An 18600-nucleotide genomic window follows, 5' to 3' on the forward strand; every position below is an offset into this window, starting at 1 on the left:
TTTTATTCTTTTCAGAAGCTAGGTGATTCACAAATGGATGGAACTAAAGCTTGAAGTTGATATTGTTAAAAGCAAAGTCATTTGGTGGGAATGTAAACTAGTGCAGCCACTTTGGAAAAGGTCAGGAAGTTCCTCAGGGATTAAATATGAAATTACCCTGTGACTGAGCAATTCCACTTATATGCACACCTAAGAGTACTGAAAACGTGTTCATATGGAAATGTGTTTGCAAATGTTCACGGCAGCATTATTCATAATGATGCCCGAAGTGGAAATAATCCACATATCCATTAACCATAAAAATGTACTGATTCGACCAAGCAAGGTGGCTCACGCCTGTAATCCTAACACTTTGGGAGGCTGAAGCAGGTGAATCCCTTGAGGTCAGGAGTTCAAGACCACCAGCTTGGCCAACATGATGAAACCCTATCTCTAATAAAATACAAAAAAAAAATAGCCAGGCATGCTGGTAGACACCTGTATTCCCAGCTACTTGGGAGGCTGAGCCAGGAGAATCACTTGAACCCAGGAGGCAGAGGTTGCATGAGCTAAGGTCACACTCCATTGCACTCCATGTACTTCAGCCTGGGCAGCAGAGTGAGACTTCATCTCAAAATAAAAATGAAAAAAGAAAGAAAGAAAACAAGTACTAATTCATGCTATATGGATGAATCTTGAAAACATTATGCTAAGTGAAAAATGCCCATCAGAAAATAGAGCATAATGTATAATTTGATTTATATCAAATGCCCAGAATAGGCAAATCCATAGAGGCAGAAAAGTAGGTTAGTGGTTGACCAGGGCTGGAGGTACAGGGATAAGGGGATTGGGGAACAGTATCTCAAGGTTACAGAGTACATTTGGGGGATGATGAAGTGTTTTAAAAATTGATTGTAGTGATTGTATAACTCTGAATCTATCAAAAACTATTGGGTTTCACACTTTAGATGACATGTATGATATGTGAATTTTATCTCGATAAATCTATTACCAAAAAAATAATAAAAATAAAAGCAAAGTAGAATTCAGTAGCAGAACATAAAACTTTGCAGAGCTTTTTGGTCATCAAAGCGATAGCAGGAGCAAGGCATGGCTGGCTGGAGTTGCCAGTGTGATGAGCAAAAAGAGTTTGGCCCCAGTATCCACACTTCCCTTTGAACGCTGGCTCTGCCTCTGTGCAGCCATGGGGCCCTGGGCAGCCTCTCCACTTTTCTCTGTTACATCTATTACATGGGGACAATCAACCTGACCTCCAGGACTATTGTAAGAATTAGGAATTATATTATTTAAAGTGCTTGGCACCATCATAGGAATTTGTTACTGGTAGTAAGATGTATTATTAGCTATTTTTACAATTGGGCTGTTTCAAAGGTTCATTTGCAAGTTCAGTTGCAAAGATGAAAACTGTCATTCTTTTTTTCTCTATGGATAAAATCTTCCAAGTCTTCATTTGATTCCTAGGGAAGCACAGGACAGTCTATTTAACTCTCTCTTTATAGGGAACCCTTTATACTGATGCCCTAGGCTGAATTCCAGCACCTGAGAGAAGCCATGAGAACAAAAGTGAAAAGAACAAAACAGTTTTCTGTCTTTTATTTCAGCTTAAACAGTTTGTCAGTTTTTTTAAGATGATAAAAAATGAATATTAAAAAACACTGAAAATTCCAATATAACATAAAAGAAAAACAAAAAACAAAAATAATCTGTGATTCTGTCATTCTACAGGATTGCAGTGATTTTCTTGGTATTAGCTTTTAACAAGATGGGAATCATGCAGCATGTACTATTTATTTAGAGCTTTCCTCTTATCATGGTGTCAGTAGCATTCTTGGACATTATTATTTTTACTGACCACATTATATACCATATTAGGAATTAACCACATTTGCTTTAACTAGCCTGCTGCTATTGGAAATATGGGTAGAAGAGAAGTTTTGCTATTGTAAATAATGGTGTCATGAACTATCTTCACTATAAATCTTGACTACAATTCTGCTACTATTTTAGAAATAATTCTTCAGAATAAAATTCACAGGAAATGAGGTATGGCATTCTTGGGATTTTTGATACTTATTGCCGTATTGCCTTCCAGAAGGAATGTACAAATTTAGGCTGCTGCAAACAACGTATAAAATTGACTGTTTCCAGAGATACAGACCAATGGAACAGAACAGAGGCCCTGGAGGCAACGCCACACATCTGCAACCATCTGATCTTTGACAAACCTGACAAAAACAAGCAATGGGGAAAGGATTTTCTGTTTAATAAATGGTGTTGGGAAAACTGGCTAGCAGTGTGCAGAAAGCAGAAACTGGACCCCTTCCTGACATCTTACACTAAAATTAACTCCAGATGGATTAAAGATTTAAACATAAGACCTAACATCATAAATACCCTAGAAGAAAACCTAGGCAAAACCATTCAGGACATAGACATAGGCAAGGACTTCATGACCAAAACACCAAAAGCATTGTCAACAAAAGCCAAAATAGACAAATGGGACCTACTTAAACTCCAGAGCCTCTGTACAGCAAAAGATACAATCATTAGAGTGAACTGGCAACCAACAGAATGGGAAAAAATTTTGCAATCTACCCATGTGACAAAGGGCTAATATCCAGAATCTATAAAGAATTGAAACAGATTTACAAGAAAAAAACAAACAGATCCATCCAAAAGTGGGCAAAGGATATAAACAGACACTTTTCAAAAGAAGAGATATATGAGGCCAACAAACATACGAAAAAATGCTCATCATCACTGGTCATTAGAGAAATGCAAATGAAAACCACATTGAGATACCATCTCACACCAGTTAAAACGGCAATCATTAAAAAGTCTGGAGACAACAGATGCTGGAGAGGATGTGGAGAAATAGGAACACTTTTACACTGTTGGTGGGAGTGTAAACTAGTTCAACCATTGTGTAAGACAGTGTTGTGCTTCCTTAAGGACCTAGAAATAAAAATTTCATTTGACCCAACAATCCCATTACTGGGTATATATCCAAAGGATTATAAATCATTCTATTATAAAGACACATTCACAAGTATGTTCATAGTGGCACTGTTTACAATAGCAAAGACTTGGAACCAACCCAAATGCCCATCGATGATAGACTAGGCAAGGAAAATGTGGCACATATACACCATTGAATACTATGTAGCCATAAAAAACGATGAGTTCATGTCCTTTGTAGGGACATGGATGAATCTGGAAACCATCATTCTCAGCAAACTGACACAAGCACAGAAAATCAAACACTTCATGTCCTCACTCATGGGCGGGTGATGAATGATGAGAACTCATGGACACAGGGAGGGGAGCATCACACACTGATATATCTTGCGGGGGGCCAAGGGAGGGACAGCAGTTGGGGGTGTGGAAGTCGGGGAGGGATAACATGGGGAGAAATGCCAGATGCAGGTGACGGGAGGATGGAGGCAGTAAACCACATTGCCATGTGTGTACCTATGCAACAATCCTGCATGATCTGCACATGTACCTAAAGTGCAATAAAAGAAACAAAAAATTGACTGTTTCCTTCTATATTCATTAAGATTGAGTATAATCAGTTTTTATCCTTTACCGTTCTGGAAGATGGCAAATAATACCTGACATCTCTTTAAAGTTCAGAAATTGTATGTTTGTCCTCATCTATTTCTAGAACCCAAATCCCATCTTTTAAGCCTCGGTCCCTAAATCATGGGGGTGCTAAGTGCCCCATATTGGCCCTAAATAACCTGCTCTTCTCCCCTAGGAGAATTTTTTTTCCCCCATCAAGACATTCTTGGCCTCAAAGGTGTTGCTTTCCTATTCTCCTCATTGGGCAAGTCTATTCTTTCAAAGCTATTTATCTCAAGGAGGTTTGGTGAAAAAGCAATCTGATAGGGTGTATTCTCCCTAATTTGTGAATAATTAATAAAACTTCTGCTAGTACCTTCAAGAGAGTATTTGAGTCTCTAGAGACGTTATTTTGGGTCCATTAGCAGAATGAAAGGACAGTGCACTCTGGGTATAAGTGGAGAGTTTTAGCTGGGGATGTACCACTTCACTTGCCTTGGAACTCGTACCTGGGCAGCTCTCTAGGGCGATTCCCAATTTTCCAGCTTCTTTTCTTTCTCTTCTGACACCTCCAGTGGAGTGGCTCCCAACCCTGGCTGCACAACAGAATCCCAAGGAACCTCTGAATCTTCCTCATTCTGGGACAATCGTGAGAAATCTGACTTAATTAACCTGGAGTACACCCCAGGTTCTGTATTTTCAAAAGTTCCCCAGGCAGTACCTGCATCAATAGCTATTGTTTTAATAATTCTCCTCCACAGAGCTAAACTTTACACCCAGGCTGGGAGTGGGTACCATGTAGGCAAAGGTCAAACCAAAGAAAAAGCAGATCAAAAAGAAAAAAAGACAACAGCCAACCGAGCAAACCCTCACTGTGTGACACTTGAGAGACATGGATGGTGATGTGGAGAGAGGACAGTACCCACAATCAGAACAGATAATCTACAGACTTGCACTGAGCAGACCTCTCCTCAGGCCAGTGCTATCTGTAACCTGAATAGATGATAGATACTTAATAGAGTAGACACTCAGTGTGACCTCTATAAATACTTCTTCTCTACTGTACCCCAGATGCCTAGCAGGGCGCTTGGCCCTCAGGGAGTATTTAGACCTTTTATTCTGAACTAGTTACTAACTCCCTTGCAGTCTAGAGTTTACCTGCAAATGCAGTCCCATGTGTTATGCAGATATATTCAAATGAGTATACAAATGAAAGTTTTTAAAAAGGACTTAAAATTGACTGTGCTCCCCAAATACCTCTGAAAGAAGTCAAGTATGCATCACCAAGAAACACTTGACAGCTTCTCTGTCTCATTAGCAGAATCCCTGTGGCCAGGACCCAAACCTTGGTCTTGTCTGAGGACAACTGGCTTTGTGAGAAAGTGGGGCCACCAGGCTGAGAAGTCTCTGGGTTCTCTTCTGCACCCCAAACCGATGTTCAGGGTTGCAGTGGAGACTGAGTTTGAGGGATCTGGCTGAAAATACTTCAGGTCTCCTACATCTGGGATGCTCTGAGCAGATGGGTCATAGCTGCCCAGGCGCAAATACAGCTGGGCTCCAAACCTGGTGCTGTGCTTCCCCGAAGGCAGCCTCTCCAGTCGTCTGAGCTCAGCTCAGGGCACCAGCTCTTCGCTTGCCACTCTGAGGGTCTGGCATGCCTCTGCGGTGATTGTCAGTGTTTTCTTCCCAGCTTGCTGCTTTGGGGCTGCTCCAGAAGGCTCTACCAAGGCAGGTCTACTTTACCTGGAGAAATGGCTCTGAATCTATATCACTTGCTTTGCATTTTCACTGCTGCTACTTTAGGCGAGATCCTCTCGTTCTGCCTCATGGGAACTCTGCAAGCAATAGGCCCTGAGAGTTCTGCCTCCGGCCTTGACTCCTCCCAGCTCCTATCATTGGCTCTTTTGCTAGCTGATTTTTTGAATAAACACCTACGACCCTAACTTCACCATCCTAAAGAGCTCTCATGGACTCCCATGTTCTAAAGCTGTGATTTTCATCTTCGGTTACATATTAGAACCACCCAGGCAGCTTTTTAAAAAATGCAGATGCCCAGGGCCCATCCCCAGAGATTCTGATGGAATTGGTTTGGGGAAAATGCCCTCCAGAATTATTTGTCAAATAATATTGTTTAAAGTCCTCCTGAGCCTGGCATGTGAGACCCTGGGTGATTCGATTATCTTTCTAGCTGCCTTCATATTGTCATCTCCTGCTTCTCAGTCCAGACCATTGTTTATTTTTTCCTGTCTCCTGGAACTCTTGCTCTGTAAATTACAAACTTTATTCATTTTCCAAAACCTCCCTTAACTGTCAGTCACTTCTGTGAAACACTCCTGGGATCCTCACATGGAGTTAGTTAGGCTTTCTGTCTTCTCTGCTCACATATTGCTGTTCTACCCAGAATTGCAAATGCTGGTGGCATTTGCTTACTTCTCCATCTACCCCACTAGCCTGAACTCAAAAGATGTTATTTTAATCCTCCTTGTATATGTCTCTGCCTTTTAACAATGGACCACCCCAGTGTAGGTTCCATGTGATGTTAATATCCACACTCTCTAATGCCAAAGATCATTTTGTATTTGCAGCTCTGTTCATTTTCTAAGCTAACGTGACTGCCCACGTATGACTGACATGAGCTATTCTGCATACACTGCTGGACTAACTGGTATAATCCTCACAATGGCCTGTAAGTGCAATCATTGTCCTCTTTGCAAGTGAGGAAACTGACACCTTGAGATGAAAGACGACTCGGCATGTAACAGGGCACAATAACTGATTGTTTAGAATTTAGGATTGTGGGGTTGTATGCTCTTGTCACAGACAAGTCTTTGTGACCCAATCAGTTAATATGACTTTCTTTTCTTCAGCAAGCACTTTGCACTGACAGGACAGAGTCTTAATTGATGATAAACTCTTTAGAGGACATAGTTGAAACCTCATGACTAGTTCCCAATACAGTTTTCTCAGTAAGGTAGACCAGCAGCACAGGGTACACCAAAGACAGCTGAAACAATGGAACAGGAGAGAAAAGAATTTTACACAAGCACTGCCTTTCTCCCAGTGCCCTTAGAGACTGTCCTGCCCCTTCTCATTTGATCTCTTTAACAATGATAAGGAGTAGGAATTATAGTATTTACAGATGATAAAATCAGAGCTTAGTGAAGGTGAGTAACTTAGGCAGTGTCACCTTATTAGTATGAAAAAGGCTGCAGTTGGATTAGAGTGTTACCTCTCCAACAGGAGGCTGCCTCTGCCTGGTACATCACTGGAATCCAGCTTTCCTCATCTACTGTAAAAATAGTTCACTTTTTCCTAAAATCGTTTGTAGGAAAGTATGAGAAAACCAAAATTGCCTATAACTCTACCACTCAAAGAAAAAATTGCTGGTAGCATTTTGAGCTCTTTTATTTTTTTTTTATTTATTTTTTTTTTCCCTCTGCATTTATACAACAATACACCAGAATATGTGACATGGCTTTGGTTGTGGTATGTACAACATTTTGTATTTTTCCCTTTTGTTTTTAAACTTTTACACAAAACATATCAGAAGTAGTTTAGCCACTTAAAAAAAAAAACAGGAAAACAGAATCAAGTCATAAAAAGAGGAAGAATGATGCTTTTTATGAACCTTCCAAGGCCTTGTATCCAGCCAAGTGAGGAGTGGGGTTTGCACTCAGAATGACAAGGACGGCAGCAGGCTGGGAAATGAGTCCCCTCTCTCCAAGCCTTCTGGACCCACCATCTCTATGCTTGCTCTCTTGTTTCTCTTGCAGGCAGTAACTTGAATGATGGCTTGTGGCACTCGGTTAGCATCAACGCCAGAAGGAACCGCATCACACTCACTCTGGATCATGAAGCAGCACCCCCGGCTCCAGACAGCACTTGGGTGCAGATTTATTCTGGAAATAGCTACTACTTTGGAGGTAAATTCTGCAGCCTTTAAGAGGGAAAATAAAAAGGGAAGGGAAAATGAAGTGGGCAATTATTTCACTATGATGGTTCTGGCTTGGTCAATTAGACAGTTCTCCACACACACACACACACGCACACACACACACCCTTAATCTCAAAATAGTGAGAAACAAAATCTCTCACAGCTGTGTGCAAATATACATTATCTAGGTCAGTGCTGAGGAAGAAAAGAACTTTAGCTACAAGAGCTGGTGTTACGTAACACATCCAATGGAGAATTTTTGTAGCCATGCCAAGCCCTGTGATCACATTGGAAAGGAGGAACTCAGCTGAAAACTTGGAGAAAGTGTACCAAGAGTCAGCAGTACCTGCAAGAGGCAAAATTCAGGTGGAAAGGCTCAACCAGCATGCTTAGCACCTAGACTGCTTCTCTGCCACTTTGCTATCTTAGTCCCTGTCCTCTCCCTCCACACATCCCTAGAGGCCATGCTCACAGAGAGCCAGAAATGAGGAAGAACTAGGAGGCCCATGAACTTGTAGCTCCACATGTAGAAGCCCGTTCAGATTGTTCAGATTCTGCCTTCTCTGATGTTAAGTGACTCCTGGGAACCTTTCCAATGACAAAAACACAAGGGCAAGCTGATGATGAAGAAAACATATCATTAGGCATCTACTGATTTTTTATAAATGCATATGTGTGTATATATATATAGTCTTTCAAAAGTATTTCTTCCATTAAAATTAATATCTAATTTCATAGTCAGTTGTTTGTATTATAGAAACTATCTCTGAAAAGGATTTTACCTCAATGACTCTCTGACCTTGAGAAAGATACTTATAGTCCCTAAACTTCCTAATCTGAAACATGGGGAAATATGCTCACCTTCAGAATTTCTGGAAAGTTAAGTAAGACCAAAGTTTAAACATATAGCATAGAGTGTGCCACATGGCAGAGAGTGGGCAGACTGACTCCAGCTCCTACAGATATAAGTCACGGTCTGATCTACACTTTCCTTTTTGTTTTCTATTAGTAAATTAAAGAGAAGTATAAAATTATGCATAGTCTCTTAAGTAGAATTTACAGAAGACATCTCTCATACCAATTGAATGTAGTTAAAGCTTTAAAATGCAAAAGGGACTTTGCACAGCTTCAGTGTACATATCAGGGTCTCCTAGGAGGGAAGTAATATCTTTGTGGCTTGGTTTTAGGATGAGGAAGGGCCTGGGACTTTTACCTCAAATCTCCTTCACCTGTGCATGGACAGAAAATTCCTTTAGGAAGGGAATTCACATCCAGTCTCTGCAAAAGTTTTATAGCTTATCTCATTTAATTCATGCAGAAACTTTGTGCAGTAGGTAATATCACCCCTTAATAGATTATAAGACTGGTGTTTGATGAGATGAAATAATTTGTGCAAGGCCATAGAGCTCATGCATTCAAATCAAGGATTCAAATCCAGATTTGTGTTCCCACAGCCCACCAGCAATAATGGAGATTAGAACAAATGTATCATAAGAATTGTAGAACAAGTGTGTTGGTGTCCCCAAAGATAACCTCACAGACCGTGTAATTTTGCATCTTATGCAATATTTCAGCAACAGACGGAAAAATACAACCTTGAATTTATTCTTGAGGAAAACGTTTTTTAATAATCATGATACAATAAGCATCTGACATGCTTCAGAGACAAAATAGCTCCCACCTCCTCAGTTGAAGAAGCCTTCTTAGAGACAAATTTTAAGAGACCTTGATCTTAGAAGGTGAAGATTTATTGGTGATTTGAACAGTATTTAAGCAAACGCCCCACACGTAGGCTGTAAACTTAAGGAAGGTGAAAAATGAGTTTCAGTAATAATAGTCAACTTACATAAATTCTCTCTACAGCTTCAATTAGAAGTTGTAGTATCTCTCTTCATTTTATAGTGTGCCTGTGAGCTGTTAACCAGCTGCCGGGGGACGGCCGAGCAGTGACTGCCTATTAGAGATGGCTGAAATAATTCCCAATTATTTATGGGTTATTGCCATGGTTTCAAGCTTGCATTCCCATATGCTCTGAACCTATTAAAGCCATTGGGATGCAGTTTGTAAGGAGAACAAGCACTCATATACCTGCAAGGCTCAATACCCGTCTTAATCAGAAGTAGATATGCCCTGGTTGCAAGCTACACTAAATCAGTGTAATTTATTTTTAAAGAACACCTTTAAAAAGGTATGGTGTTAACCTTTCCCATATGCTATTACAGCCCTAACACTGCATGCATTTAAACACTTAGTTCCTTCCAAAACCAGCAAAATGTCTGGATTTGCTTTTCACATCACGTCAAAATTCCAGTTACGCTCCTGTGTGTACCTTTCTCAGGAACTAAGCCTGTTAATGCTAACAATTAACCAGACAATTACTCCACTGTCATCCTTACCCAAAGCATAATTTGCTTTGAACGTGTAATTCAGAATTGAATTGTGCATTTAGATATGTGTTTCAAACAGAACCAAAATTCTGAAGTAGCTATAATATGTTTCTTCCTCGGGATGAGTGAAGGATGCCATGCAGAAGAACAGCAAATAGCTTACCAATGGGCAGAAAAAAGTCAGGAGATAAATGTCATAGTATCGGTATTCCCTTTGCCACGCTTTTTATTTTCTCTACGGTGATTGAGTATGCCCTATTTTGTACTAATTCTGTCCCCTCCCTGAGAATGCTAGGATTTACAATGAAAGGGTATGCACTGCTGTGAATGAGAAAGCACCAATATAATTAGACCTCAAGGTCTTCCATCAATAGGGCACCAAAGCAATAACAGATCATTTCAGCTTCTTCTTCATCTTTTTTCTCTGTCCCACAGGGTGCCCCGACAATCTCACCGATTCCCAATGTTTAAATCCCATTAAGGCTTTCCAAGGCTGCATGAGGCTCATCTTTATTGATAACCAGCCCAAGGACCTCATTTCAGTTCAGCAAGGTTCCCTGGGGAATTTTAGTGATTTACACATTGATCTGTGTAGCATCAAAGACAGGTAATTATTGTCTCTTCTCCTCTGTTCTCCCACCCCCTTCCCATTCTCACTGTTCTTAATATGAGTTTCTTTAAGCAAAATTCTAATCCACCGACATTAGCCACATTAGACATAATTGAGTTGCCTAATGGAAAATATTTCTGAAAGGATTTCAGGCCCAGAGAAAAATGGTTTAAATTAGTTGAGTCTCTCTTCATGTTGACTTGCAGTAAATGGGATATGCAAATTAAATCAAAATACAAATTTGTGAAAGGATTAAAATTTTATGCATAAACAACATTTGATTACTTTGGAGTAAAGCAAAAAGGAGGAAGGAATTACTTCTCTCCTAAAGCATTTCATTTTTCCCTACTGTGGGTGTCCTTTCTAGCACAGGCCGATGAGCTTTGGACCATCTGGGAAATCTGCAACAGAGGTGCCCGAATGCCCAATAACATACAACTACTCCTGGGTGTGGCTGAGTTTTGCTCTTACTGCCCCTACCACTGCTTTTCTGGCCCAGAGGAGACCAGAAAAGCTCATTTCCCCTCCCCCTTTCTCCTGGGATCTGGCTCTTCTTACATTAGAAGTTTCTAAAGGCAAAGACACACTGCAGAAAACCAGAGAGGATGGATTCTGAATTTGCACTGAGGTTTACCACGTTCCCTTCCTTCCTCTCCAGAGCCTACAACCTTCCTTCTTCCAGTTCTGCCCACCCTAGCCAAAATGTCATTTATAGAATGGGTGAATAATATCTGTTCAGTGCTTTCCTATGTGTTAACGTTACAGTGTTTCTGCTTATGTTTTATCAGGGAATAAATTAGCCATTACAATAAAGTTAGATAAATGACCAAGAAATGCGCCCTTATTTGTCAGACACGTGGCAGCAGCAACTTAGTCTGATCCCAGAGAATGAGGCCAAGAATGTTTCAGAAGGTGATGCTGAGTTGAATCTTAAAGGAGGAGACACTGGCAGGCTAGGCCGAGGTTGGGAGGGAAGAGAGGTTGGCGTAGAACCAGGAGAAAGCATGGATTGCAAGTATTTCATCGGTTCAAAATGCTTTTTTGGCATTGGAAATTTCTAATAGTTGAATTGGCAATATCTATTTTCCATAGTGGCATATAAAATAGCGGTATATCTTACAATTAATGGTGTCTTACATTCAATAAAATATAGCTCAGTAGGAATGGTAGGTCACTGCGGATGGTGCACCTGGTGTGAATATAGTCAGAGATGTAGGGCAGGGCCAGTCATGTTGAGCTTTGTGTACTGGTGGGATTCGGTTTTATGCTCTTGGTGAGAACCATGGATGAAAGTGGCCAGCCTTTCCTAGCAGAAAGAGTACTCAAAAAGAAGTGAGAAAGATGGATTGGAAGAGAGCCAGCCCACAACTAGACGGGTGACAAATAGTGAGTAGTGGCAGGTGCCTCTCCTGAGGAATACAGAAATCGGCCATGCAGTACATAGTGTCTCCTAATGCTGGATTGAGCTGTGCAACTTGGTGAAACTTTACACACATTTCTCCATTAATACCACATGCGTGGGATCATCAGCAAATCCCTCAGATTTTCTGGCTCCTCAGATTCTTTTTTTTTCTATTTGGACTGCTGAAAAAGTGGTAATAAAATATGTGCTTCATTAAAATGTGCTAGTTTAGAGACCTGAGAATAAAAGGTACCATAGGGAATGGTTGCCACACAGATAGTCTTTAGTAATGGTGACGGGGAAGCATCCTACTTCATCTGCCAGTGCAGCCTTTCACAAAGCGTGGATCAATGTGGGTAACATTTATCAATAGGGGTCTCTCATGCTACCTTAATTTTTAATCCAGCAAGCGCTCGTTGTATTCAATTGCATGAAAGTCATTGCCATCTACACTGCATCATTACTTTTGTGTAATTGTAGTCTTGTATAATTGTGTTACATATAATTGTGCTTTCGTTAATTGCATAATAAGGGATTGTGTTTAGTTTTGAGGGTAAATGGTAAGTTTTTCTTGATTTACCAGACACTGTGTCTAACAGAAGGGAAAGCTGTGGCAAAGGCCTGTGCTTGAGTCACTATTTCTTAAACTCTTTTTAATGTTATTTGAAGAGGAGCAGGAGTTAGAAGGGCAGGTGGTTTCTGAATCTGGTGTTTCATTTTTAATGTGTTAATCAATGTGAACTGGATTTCAGGTTAAGTACAAAGTCTTTGCCTTCAAGGAGCTTGCTACTTGGTGGGAGGCAGGAGGGGAACAGGCTGGCAGCGGTTTCCCTTACCTGGGCTGCTGTCTGGAAAGCCCACAGAGGACAGCCTAAGAATTCTTCTTACTCCCAGACCCCTTCCCAGCCCCTCCTTACTGGCTGTAGAGACGCAGGCCTCCATCTGCCTCTTGATGGTTGTCCTACCCCTTCTTTTTCTCTCTCAAAGTTAAGTGAGATCCTGCCCTGCCAGCTTTCCTTTTTTGCTGGCCACAACCAGGCATCTTACATACTTAAAGGGTCTTAGTACTGGTCATGAGGGAAAATCAGATATAAGACATCTAAAGTAGCATTCTGGCCAGTCGCGGTGGCTTGCACATGTAATCCTAGTGGGAGATCAAGGCAGGTAGATTACCTGAGGTCAGGAGTTTAAGACCAGCCTGGTCAACATGGTGAAACCCTGTCTCTACTAAATATACAAAAATCAGCCAGGCCTAGTAACACGTGCCTGTAATTTCAACTATTTGGGAGGCTGAGGCAGGAGAATCACTTAAACCTGGGAGGTAGAGGTGGCAGTGAGCCGAAGTGGTGCCACTACACTTCAACCTGGGTGACAGAGTGAGAATCTGTCTCATTCATAAATAAATAAATAAATAAAATAAAACAATAAAATAGCATTCTTACCTAAGGCACAAATGTTCCAAAATCTCAAGAGCTCCCTCCAGCGGAGGTCCTTTAAACAAATTCCTTTTGAGATGGTGCCTGAGTGCGGCATCCGCTGCCCAGTTTGTACTATTTACAAACCACCTTTGACACTTCATCCTGAGCAAAAGCTGAAAGAGTTTCTTCTCAGGGATTTAGAAGCTTTAACCAATTTACATCTCAGGGATGGGCAAATTGCTAAATCTTCTGGCTTCTGGAAAGAAAAGATTTAGAAGAACTGATCTTGTGCACAGCTCTGGAAGCAGGAATGTGTTGGTCCTGGGCAGCTCCAGTGCCTGGCAGTGCATGGGCAGCATGGGAGAAGGAAGCAGCAGGAATTAGAATAAGGCATTCCTGACACACGCTGTGCCCTGTTCACGGTCCTTCTAAACCTCTAGGTCACAGTGTGCAGCAGCTGCCCTCTTCTGCAGGTCAGACCACCAGCCTCATGCTCTCTACACCCCAAGGCCCTGTCCTCATAATAACCATCTTTCCAGCCTCTTTGACTTGAAGTAGGCAAGACACAATAGTCTAAGCCAGCAGTCCCACCCTTTTGGCATCAGGGATGGGGATTTGTGGGGGATGGTTTCAGGATGATTCAAGCACACATTTATTGTGCACTTGATTTCTATTATTATTACATCGTAATATATAATAATTATACAACTCACTGTAATGCAGAATCAGTAGGAGCCCTGAGTTTGTTTTCCCGCATCTATATGGTGTCATCTGGGCGTGATCAAAGACAGTGACAGATCATCAGGCATTAGATTCTCATAATCGGTGTGCAACCTAGATCCTTCGCATGCTCAGTTCACAATAGGGTTTGTACTCCTGTAAGAATCTAATGCTGATGCTGATCTGACAAGAGGTGGAGCTTAGGTCATAATGTGAGCGATGAGGAGCGGCTGGAAGTACAGATGAAGCTTTGCTTGCTCACCCGTCGCTCACCTCCTGCTGTTCATCCCAGTTCCTAAGAAGTCATGAACCAGTACTGGTACTGGTTTGTGGCCCAGGGCTTGAAGATCCCTGGTCTAAGCTATCACAGAGAAAAGTCACTTTCAATAAGGCTTCATTCAGTGAACAGCTGTTGACACACCCTCTGTAGTTCTGCCTCATAGGTAGGCATTGGGCAAGAGAGTGAGACTGACTTACATCTATCCCTGAGTAGGATGTGCTGCTGTAAAGGCTCTAGAAGCCCGGGGAGTACAGAGCCACTAATATCCCCACTTTCTAAAATGGAAAAACTAAGACCTAGAGGTGTATGTCAGTGTTCTCAAGGTCCCGCAAGCCTGAAGTTATGATCAAGAGTAGAGCATTGTGAGTATTTTCTCCTTGGTACTATTTAGCAAAGAGGCACCCATCTGGAAATGGCAGCCACTTTGTGCCTGTGGCTCTAAATGTGTAACCCCATCTTCTGTTTGTCGATTTAAAAGGAAAAAGCTGACACAAAATTAATGTAAGTAGAGAGTTCATTCGGGCCAAGCTTGCTTGATGCAATTCAGGAAAACAGATTCAAGTTGCCCTGAATAGACACTCCGATTAGCAGCCGTTGCAACCAGGTTTATGGGGACAAGGAGCGAACTGATATAAAGTTCTGCCATTAATTCTCAGTAGTTTGAAGATTACAGATTTGACTAGTGATTGGCTATACTAATATAGTGCAGCATTACTAGGTTAAAAACAAGCAGTTCTAAGAGATGAGTATGCAGCTCAAAGTGGGGCATAGAGCATGACTGGGTGTCATTTTAATGTTTTATGGGCCTGATAAGTAAAAGGACTTGTATTCCTCAGATAAAAGTTAGTTTTTTCTCTCATGCTCAATCGGGTTGAATTTTCAAGAAGATGTGAAATATGTCAAATTCTTTGTAACACATACCTAATGAAATTCCATCTATGAGGGGGCATTCAGAGTGGCATGCAATGTCTAGCAGGGCCTGAGTGGAGTAAGGTGAGCCAGGTTCAAAGAGTCTCTGCCACACATCCATGTGGATGAGTCCCAGTCAATTCCAGGAGCCATGTCTAGTCCTGCAAGGTTCAAGATCCAGGACAGGAGAGACAGATTAGCAAATGATGTCCAAGAGTATCAGCAGGAGACGGTCTCCAAGGTGTGAAGCCAAACCAGGAGGGAAAATCAGGGATGGTGATAAAGAAAGGATCTGAGGTGGGGAGAGGCAGACACCATACCTGGGGAAAGTTCAGACTCCCAGTCCAGACTTCCAAAGCAGCAGCTTTGTGAGGCAGCAGATGCACATTTAAATTCACCCAGCCCACAGCCTCGGATGTGACACACGTTATTTAACCTTTTGTCCATGTTTTTTCTTTTGCAAAACCAGAATCACAAAACCTACCTTTGGGCTGAGAGTTAAATGAGAGAGTGCGACATGTTAATTCCTCTGGTCAAAGGTTTGTCAGCTCTCTGATTTCTGTGAGGATAAGAGAGGCTTAAGCACCCCTCCACCCTTCCCCAAACTCCCACCTTTGCAAGTGGTCCTCAGAAGTTTCTGGGGTGATTTCCATGTGAATATTTCACCAGACCCCCCCAAATTAGTCCACTTTGTAACTCCCCTTGGGCTTTGGTCCCACTTGTTCAGAAGACCTGCCCCTCAGGGCGATCAGCCATGGCCCATTAAGAAAGCATTCATCAATGTGTACCACGGTTGTGGTCTTCAGATTTTTTTAAAACTTAGTCTCGGGATCAGGACTAGAGTGAGCCTAGAGAGTAAAATTTAAGGAGACCCCTACTTCTAGGTTCACACATGTGTGGATCCTGCATTTGCAGAAACCTGAGTGTGAGGGCCTCTTTAAATCTTGTAGGTGAATTGGAGGATTTTTTACCTCAAAATCACTGGAAGTGCTTGTTAAAGCAAATTACTGGGGGTGGAGCCTGGAAATTTGCATTTCTAAGAAATTCCTGGGTGATGCTCCTGCTACTGGGCTGGCCTGGTGTCCATCCTTTGAGAACCATGCTGTAAAGCTTCTGCTCCTGGAGGACATGGAATTGTGTGGAATTTACAAAGCTGATGTGGGTGTGGAGGAGAGGGATGGTTCCTGCCCCACCTAGGGCCTCAAGCAGCTGCTCTCCTGGCCAGAGTCTCTCTGAAAAGTTTTTGCAGCTCCCTCAATGTCCCAATGTCCCTTTCTCCAGTGAGGTGTTGAAGTCAGCCTAAGGGATGCTGCAGGTGGTCACTGAGTTTCTTCTACCTCTGAGCTTTCTTGATCTCCCTCTCTCAGCTCCTCCCATGTTTACCACCACAAACAAAGCTTCATGAATAACAATGAAAATGATCAGATCCTCCAGTGTGCCTGCATGAGGGGTATTTTGGCTGGAGAGAAGTGTGGTTCTAGAGCAGCGACAGCTGCTGACAAGCATAACTCTTCGTTGTGAGGTACCCCTGAGTATCATAGCTTGATCTGTCACTTCACAGCCTGTGGGTGGTGGTGGCGCCTACATAGTAGGAGTGACTCCACCTTTCCCCAGTATTGTCTACACAACCTTGTAACCATTGATGGACACTCTTTTGCAGCAACATGGATGGTACTTAAGTGAAACAAGTCAGACACAAGAAGACAAATATTGCATGTTTTCACTAATACGTGGGAGCTAAATAATGTGGACACGTGGCCTTAGAGAGCGTGGAATGATAGGCTATGGAAGAATGAGGGAGCTGGAGTGGGGTGGATAATGAGAAATTACTTAATGGGTTTATAATCAGAAAGGGGTTCCAATCCGAACCCCCCGAGAGGGTTCTTGGATCTCCCACGATAAAAAATTTGGAGTGACTCCATAAAGTGAAAGCAAGTTTATTAAGAAAGTAAAGGAATAGACACAGAGAGGGGAGCATCACACAGTGGGGTCTGTTGTGGGGGGACTAGGGAAGGGACAGCAGGGGGTAGGGAGGTTGGGGAGGGATAACATGGGGAGAAATGCCAGATATAGGTGACGGGGGAATGGAGGCAGCAAACCACATTGCTGTGTGTGTACCTATGCAACAATCTTGCTTGTTCTGCACATGTACCCCAGAACCTAAAGTGCAATAAAGTATATGTGTGTGTGTATATACATATATATACACACATATATATTTACATATGTACATATATATATATACGTTTTTATATGTATAGATTATGAGGTACAGTGTGATTTTGTTACATGCATAGATTTCTTAGTGTTCAGGTTAGGTCTTTTAGGGTATATATGTACATATATATACACATATATATACACACACACATATACTTTGTTGTATATGTGTGTGTATATATATACACACATATATGTATAAAGTATATATATAAAGTATATATATGTGTGTATATATATATATAGTACATGGCTACTCCATAGGCAGAGCAGTGGCGTGGGGTGCTTAACTGAGTATGCTTATAGTTTTCTCGATTATGTGCTAAACAAGAGGTAGATCATTCCTGAGTTTTCCAGGAAAGGGACAGACAGTTCCAAGAACTGAGGGTCTCTGCCCTTTTTAGACTATATAAGGTAACTTCCAGGCATTGCCATGACATTTGTAAACTGCCATGGCACTGGTGGGACTGTCTTTCAACATGCTAATGCATTGTAATCAGCATGTAATGAGCAATGAGGATGAGCAGAGATCACTTTCATCTTGGACTTGGTGGGTTTTGGCTGGCTTCTTCCTGGATCCTGTTTTATCAACAGGGTCTTTATGACCTGTATCTTATCATACCAGTCCTGTCAACCTGCTATCTCATCCTGTGTCTAAGAATGCCTCGTCTCTTCAGAATGCAGCTTAATATGTCTCAGCCTTATTTTACCCAGCCCCTATTTAAGACAGAGTCACTCTGGTTCAAAAGTCTCTGACAGGTTCAAAGCACTGGTGATGGATACCCTAAAAGACCTAACCCGAACACTAAGAAATCTATGCATGTAACAAAATCACACTGCACCTCATAATCTATAATATAAAAAATGATTAGATGGACACTGATTTCACATGGCATTCTGATGCCCACCACAGGGCTTCAAAGGTCACATGGTCCGTTCCTTCATCATTTCCTCATACAGTGATGCCACTGGGGAAGATCCAAGGAGATCCTCCAGCTCTGGTTGTGCACAGGAGGAGATGAAAGTGACACAGAGGGTGGCAAAGCCACATATGGAAGCAGAGTGCTGCTCTCATGGGCTTTGCTTTTGCATCCTATGGAGACTTTTTTGCTGTAATCCTTTCTAAAATTAAAACATTTATTTTTTCCAAAGAGTA

At 41.8% G+C, this 18600-nt stretch overlaps 1 protein-coding gene across 1 annotated transcript in view; it reads left to right on the forward strand.

Annotated features, from left to right (window-relative positions):
- Positions 1-18600, forward strand: part of CNTNAP5 (contactin associated protein family member 5) — an 882261-nt gene that overhangs the window by 474512 nt on the left and 389149 nt on the right. The window contains exons 9-10 of the mRNA XM_021667927.2: positions 7338-7487; positions 10321-10492. Of these exons, the coding sequence (XP_021523602.2) occupies positions 7338-7487; positions 10321-10492 (322 nt within the window). The remainder of the gene's footprint in view (positions 1-7337; positions 7488-10320; positions 10493-18600) is intronic.

This window comes from Aotus nancymaae, unplaced genomic scaffold (genome assembly GCF_030222135.1).
Source record: "Aotus nancymaae isolate 86718 unplaced genomic scaffold, 86718_ANA_hifiasm-v0.15.2.pri h1tg000029l, whole genome shotgun sequence".
In the NCBI taxonomy this organism is placed as follows: domain Eukaryota; kingdom Metazoa; phylum Chordata; class Mammalia; order Primates; family Aotidae; genus Aotus; species Aotus nancymaae.